The sequence below is a fragment of the Anopheles darlingi genome, chromosome 3 (assembly GCF_943734745.1).
Source record: "Anopheles darlingi chromosome 3, idAnoDarlMG_H_01, whole genome shotgun sequence".
NCBI classification, from domain to species: Eukaryota; Metazoa; Arthropoda; class Insecta; order Diptera; family Culicidae; genus Anopheles; species Anopheles darlingi.
This window is the reverse complement of record NC_064875.1, coordinates 62,622,938-62,629,541: the sequence shown is the minus strand read 5'-3', so window position 1 is coordinate 62,629,541 and position 6,604 is coordinate 62,622,938. Positions and strand designations below refer to the sequence as shown.

General features: G+C 49.5%; 3 protein-coding genes across 3 annotated transcripts in view; 2 read left to right on the top strand and 1 right to left on the bottom strand.

Annotated features, from left to right (window-relative positions):
- Positions 1-602, bottom strand: part of LOC125954408 (trafficking protein particle complex subunit 11) — a 5,340-nt gene extending 4,738 nt beyond the window's left edge. Inside the window, exon 1 of the mRNA XM_049684683.1 lies at positions 1-602. This exon is cut by the window's left edge and continues 1,128 nt beyond it. Within this exon, the coding sequence (XP_049540640.1) occupies positions 1-480 (480 nt within the window). The 5' untranslated portion in view covers positions 481-602.
- Positions 603-751: 149 nt separating this feature from the next.
- LOC125954514 (charged multivesicular body protein 1b-2) lies at positions 752-1,950 on the top strand. The gene is made up of 3 exons (XM_049684904.1): positions 752-899; positions 1,005-1,470; positions 1,535-1,950. The coding sequence occupies exons 1-3, from the start codon at positions 878-880 to the stop codon at positions 1,656-1,658; spliced, it is 612 nt and encodes a 203-aa protein (XP_049540861.1). The 5' UTR covers positions 752-877; the 3' UTR covers positions 1,659-1,950.
- Positions 1,951-2,757: 807 nt separating this feature from the next.
- LOC125954504 (serine protease SP24D-like) lies at positions 2,758-3,601 on the top strand. Its single transcript, XM_049684887.1, has 2 exons — positions 2,758-2,984; positions 3,079-3,601. The coding sequence occupies exons 1-2, from the start codon at positions 2,758-2,760 to the stop codon at positions 3,599-3,601; spliced, it is 750 nt and encodes a 249-aa protein (XP_049540844.1).
- The last annotated feature ends 3,003 nt before the right edge of the window (positions 3,602-6,604 follow it).

Below are 6,604 nucleotides of genomic sequence, written 5' to 3'. Positions count from 1 at the left end.
CTGGGCGGCCCGTTCCGAGGCCAGCATGTCCTCGCCCGCCGCCAGATGCTGGCCGCGTTGCAGGAGCGCGATCGCAATCCGAGTGTTACGCCCCTGAAGCGAGTTCTTCAGCACCTGGATGGTGGCCGCACATTGTAGCTGCTTCTCCGTCCACTGCGGATCGTTCCATTCGAGATCCTGGAAGAGCACCACGACCGCCGGAAGAACGTGAAGGTGCTTCAGCATCCAGTTCCGCTTCAGGATCCCCTTCGGTGAGTACCACTCGTAGGACTGGTGTTTGGGTTTGGACACGGGGAACTCGTAGTTCGGAGGGAGCAGCTTGTACTGGATGGCCTCGCTGTCCGGCTTCTTGGCGTTGTTGAACGCATCCCAGACCGTTTTGTGGGTGGCATTCCGTGGCACATCCAGCCCCGAAAGTCCGACGAGCGGGGCCGCGGTCGTCAGCAGTTCCGAGGGCAACACGCTGGCATCCAGCGACATATTCTGCGGCACTCTACACTCGGCGGAAACGGTGGCCAATAATTATCACCACGGAACGGATTTGTTATCGGAACCAAAAAAACTCGGCCCAGCTTTCTTCTTCCTTTCGGCCACAATCTTCCTCTTCCTCCTCCACCACCAGTCAACTCAACTCTGGTCGTGTAAACGGAAACACCCGGACTTGGCGGGATTTATTTAAGCCCGCCGTTTGACAACTTCGAGGCGAGCTTTAGCGGCAAAACGAAAACAATCAAGAAAAAAAATCGAGAAGTGAGTCATCCTCGTCCGAATTTCCGTAATTTAATAATTATCTTCCGGACCACGGTGTTTCCCGGTTGAGAGTGCAGATTCTTTATTGTGCAAAGCGTGATTACCACGGGTCAAGACGGGAAACGAGATGTCGGCCTCAGCGATGGAGAGCATCCTTTTCAAAGCACCTTTGTCCTTCACTCACGCCGGCCTTGGCGATTTGTTGTGTTTCTTGATGGTTTTCCCTTAACTTTACCCCCCTTTACGGCACACAGAACACATGTTTAATCTGAAATTTGCAGTGAAGGAACTCGAGAGGAACGCCAAGAAATGCGAGAAGGAAGAGAAAGCCGAAATGCTCAAGACCAAGAAGGCCATCCAGAAAGGCAACACGGAGGTCGCTCGGATTCACGCGGAAAACGCCATTCGACAGAAGAGCCAAGCTCTGAACTATCTTCGGATGAGCGCTAGGGTGGACGCGGTCGCCAGCCGGGTACAGACAGCGCTGACCACGCGCAACGTCACCAACTCGATGGCCGGTGTCGTGAAGGCGATGGATGCAGCCATGAAGGGTATGAACCTGGAGAAGATCTCCGGTTTGATGGATAAGTTCGAGTCGCAGTTCGAGGATCTGGATGTGCAGAGTTCCTACATGGAAAACACAATGTCACAGACGACCACGACGGCCGTACCACAGAACGACGTGGAATCGCTGATGCAGCGAGTAGCGGACGAAGCGGGGTACGTGTTTGTTTCGCTTACTGTGGCAATCCAAGGAGCTCATCTGTGTCGTTCCTATTTGCAGACTCGAATTGAATATGGAACTACCGGCCGGACCCGCCTCGACATCGCTTGGTGCTTCAACGATGGCTTCAACGGAACAGGACGAACTTACTCAGCGTCTCGCACGTCTACGGCAGGCTGAATAGGGCAGAACAATTCCCAACGTCCAGCATAACTTCAACCTGTTGTCCGTTCACGGTAAAAAGACCGTTAAAACTGACGTTGCTGCCTACATTTTACAATCCCAGAAGCACTCGTTCTGTATATTATTCTACATGCCGTAAAGCGACGGACGCCACTCAGTTGGTGATATGCCGATCAAGCCTGCAATGAGTTATTCTACGAAATGAAAAAGTTTATCTTTATTTACTACTTCCGAGTCTCTGCGTTATTCGTTAACATAACAAATAAAACCTGAACGTACGGTGGATACAAGCGGCTTAATTCTTTTTCGCCTATTTGCCATCACTTCATCGCAATCAGAGCCTGCTGGATTGTTGTGGAAGGACCAACAATGACTGCCTGGCTATTCGCATGGCATGACTAGTTCCTCGTTGTCAATGCAAATATCTCCTCGGTTACATTGACTACTCGAGGTCCCTGCGCACTTGCGGTTCCCAAAATGCTTCAGAGAATTTCCCTCTTCAACGCGGTTAACAAAGTTTTACTGTCGCCATCCTAAACCATCGCATGATTGCATGACCATACTTTGACCCTTGAAGTAACAAGTTTAGTTATCTTGGTCACGACCTAAAATGACTAAACTGTGGACGAATTTTCAATTTACTGGGCACAAAGAGGGAATTCCCAAGGGTCCTTGAGAGTTTAGCGGTTTTTGCCAAGCAGAATTCCTTGAGAGACAAATTCAGTTCGAGAAAACCACTTCACGCCTCAAGTTCAATCACTTGCTAAAGCAGCCAACCTTGAGAAGCACATGTGTAAATTGTGCAAAAAAACCCAAAAAACTGGAATCTTATCGTGGAAATCCAGCTAAGGGAGTACTAGCGTGCTATCGAGTATCACTTTAAACGGATTACCTTCATTATCAAGCACGCTAAGGGCTTGTGGGTTGAGTGTGGGATCAATCATACTGCAGGCCACAACCGAGTCCCCCACCTTGTGGACGGGCAAGCAGGAGGAGTGGTTGCAATGGGTTGGTCGAGTACAAAAAGAGTCTTACCGAAGCTGTGTAAAATCAGTCTCGTACACCCCTTCAGTACATCCTCATCATCATCATCGTTCAAGATGATTCGTGGTTCGGTTGCGGTTTGTCTGGTTTTTGCGGCCATAATCGGGCCGGCCCTGTCCGGTCCCGTCTCGAACCGCATCGTTGGTGGCCAGCTGGCGGATGACACTCAATTGCCGTACCAGATTGCCCTGTTCTACGAGGGCCGGTTCCGGTGTGGTGGATCGATTATCGGGGACCGTCTCGTCCTTACGGCGGCACACTGTGTGGTGGAGGAGAACGAAATGTAAGTAGCAGTGATTCCCGGCCCTGATGCCCTTTGCAGCTGCGACGGAAGCGATTTATCTAATTGCGGATGTCTAATGATGGCACATTTGCAGATTGGATGCCAAGTTGCTCACAGTTCATGCCGGTTCGGCAAGCCTCAAGGAAGGTGGTCGCCGGTACACGGTGAAGCGTGCCATTGCCCATGAGGGGTATGCGGCCTTCCAGAACGACATTGCTGTGCTGGAGATGAAAGAAGCATTCCAGTATAATAACTACACCCAACCGATTGAGCTGGCCGAGCGGGAGGTTCCCATCGGTAGCCAGGTGCTGATCTCTGGCTATGGACGCGTGGGTGACGGTCAACCAACGTCGGATGTCCTGCTGTACAATACGATGTACGTGGTAGAGAATGAAGTCTGCCAGGAGATTACCGAAGCGTATGGCAGCGGATTGATCTGCTTGGACAAGAAGGGCTCCCACGGTGCATGTAATGGAGACTCAGGAGGTCCTGCTGCGTACGATGGGAAGCTGGTCGGCGTGGCGAACTTTATCATCGAGTATTGTGGTGGTGACTACCCGGATGGTTACGCCAAGGTAGCCTACTACATTGATTGGATTCGTCAGTTCCTGCCGTGAAGCAAGTACATTCGATCCATTATAGGATCCCGAAAACCAGCTACTAACTGCGATAATGACGTTCAAATGAACTTCAGAAATTAAAACCCAATAATTGGGATTGTTCGAGAATGTGAAGCCGTACGCACCAATTTATGGGTTCCGCCTAGCGTTCGATGTAATTATGAACTATTCAGACATTTTCCGAAACCCCTCAACAGAAACGTATCCAACCGAGCGGCTCAGCCGTCCTGCAAACAGGGGACAATACGGGTTCATGCCCGGTGATTCCGGGAATATTTTTATCATTCCGGGCGCACCGTGTCACGACCCCAGCAGCTCGAATGTCTGCAGGTAATTATGATACGCACGCGAATTCGATCAATTCCGATGTAATTGAAATCAATCGACGAGTGGGTGTTTTTTACGCCCACTTTCAGCATGAATTATTGCGCATGGTACGAATGAAATAAACGACAGCCATTAATTACTATCCCTTGCGGATGAGACCCCGGCAACCTGGTCATTCGAGTCACCGCCAGCATCAATGAGGATCATTTATTTTCCCGCTTTTCCCTTTTCGCCAAAGTCCAGTTTTGAGCAGCGGCTGGCTGTATATCTGTCGGCATGCCGCTGCTGGCGCCATAGCGACAGTTTGAGCGACAAAACCGTGGTGTGGCATGTTGGCGAACGTCGCTGTCGCCGTGCTGTTAGCGGCTGAAATAGCGGAAGCTGTAAATCAAGTTTATTGCGACAATTAGGGTCAATTTCCGCTTTGCTAGCGTTGTAAAACTGTTTAATCCAAGTAAACAGTTTTTTCCTTCTGGAAATTAGAATGTATTCGGTCGATCACACAGAAGGCGAGGCAACGTGAACCACACCGCAGCAGGCATGTTGTTTTCGAAATAGCCGGAAAATCTATGGCGTACTGAAACGGTCCGAAACTGCATGTTCGCATAAAACATTTGTTAGACGTTTCTTATCAACCGTGGACAGAACTCATGGGTATAGTCGCACTTTAATTTGTATTCACTAGCGATTACTAATGACTCAATGAGTTGGGGAAGTGCAAATGAACAATCTATGCTCAATCTATAGTCGTACATAGAGAGAGAGAGAGAGAGAGAGAGAGAGAGAGAGAGAGAGAGAGAGAGAGAGAGAGAGAGAGAGAGAGAGAGAGAGAGAGAGAGACAGAGTCTCGCATGTGCTCTACAAAAACGATGTGCACTGCACTTTCAGCATTTAGAAAAACCATGGAATGCATTCACCAAAATCCACACACCAGACTCGCAACCATTCGCGTTCAATATGTTTTCACGTTCGCAAACGCACACGCAACCTATGAATATGCCACCGCTCATGGAGCGTGCCCTGGGGCCTGGAGTGTGAATGATTAATTAGGACGCAGCGGAAACCGCCAGTTAGCAGATAAAAAATTGAATCGAATTTAATCAGGCGAACGGCTGCTGTGGCATGATTTATTGATGCGAATGAAACGAACTGACATATAAAATTGCTTCCGCATCGATCATTAGTAGCAGGCGGGACTTTAATGAACGCTTTGCACTTGCAACGAACCATACACACTCCAACGGGGAAGTTCCGGTTCATACGAGTCGCTTTTACTTTCATCGTGCACAGTCTTGAGCAATAAATCTATGTTACATGCAAGAAGCAGCACTTTGGTGCTGGTGATTGTTTGTTTGAATGAACCATGATTTAGTACCGTAACTTGTCAGACATTTTACACTGCTCAGAACAAGAACAGGGTTTTCTGTATTGATATCTAACACACACTGAGTAAATTCCTGAACAATCTTCACTTTAAAAAAAAAACACGATTAACCGTAGACAGTGATGCAGCATCGACATTTACTTGAAAGGAACTGGAACTCCCAACCGGGACTTGGTGTAGATCGATGGTAGCTGATGATAGAGGTTCTCCCTTTTTTAAGTAAATATGTTCCTTTGCACCCATTTTACCTGCTCCTAAACATCCTTTCGATCAATTCATTTTTCATGTCTTCGTTATCTTCCCTACATCCTTGTCTTGTGTGTCTGCCTTTGGTCCATTTCTGGTGTCCAGAACGGAGCTAACCCAGGTTGTTAACCCTTTGGCACGGCCATATTCGTGCCATTAATGAACGCACCAACCCATCCATCCAGTGGCACTCATCGCTTGATGGGGAGCTGCTTAACTAAGATAAAGCAGCAAGCAGAGCGTGCGACTAAAGGACACACACAAAGAGACGCTCGCTTTTCGCACGAACCACGTCTCGTTGAGAACCCCGAGATAACGGAAACACTCCTCTCTCCGTTCGAGACCAGCAGCGGCTCCGATGGTTCTACTGCTGCTCCTCGGCCATATCAGGATATCGCCTTAGCCGACCCTGCCGAACGGAAACGATGAAACCTGCTACCCAGTGTCTGGTTCGCTGTCGCGACGAGCAGGTTGGTTGGTTGGTTGGTTGGATGTCTGTTTGCTCTAAACTCCGCCGACCGCGCTCCGTTCTATGTCGCCGGAATGTCTGTGGCCAGGCTGTGGTAATGGTTGGGGCGTCTTGAGGATCCATTCCATTAACTCGCCACTATGTGTGTATGAGCGAGTGTGTGTGTGTGTGTGTGTGTGTGGAGGGAGTATGTGATGAGCGTGATGAAAGAGAGACAACCGCTGGTCGGGCGGCTGGTCCAGCAGGAAGGAAACCGGATGCTGGATTTGAGCACCAGCACCGGGGGGCACCAGAAAAATCACTGTTACAGGGGCATCACTCAGACCGCCATTAATCTTGTGTTGCCTTGCGTTGCCCCTCAAGGGTTGTTGTGCAACGGTGGCAACGGCTGCGGCGCACGGCGGAGGTCATGTCCCCGGACAAAAGTTTGGCCAGTTAATGATGATGAATGTTCCGAATCATCACACTGACAGTGTAAAAATAAGCGAACAGTCTGCCACCCATACATGCCCGCCCAGCGTCTTGTTTTGTGGCGCTATTTCCTTTCTTTCCGTCAAAGTCGTGCAGGTGTTCT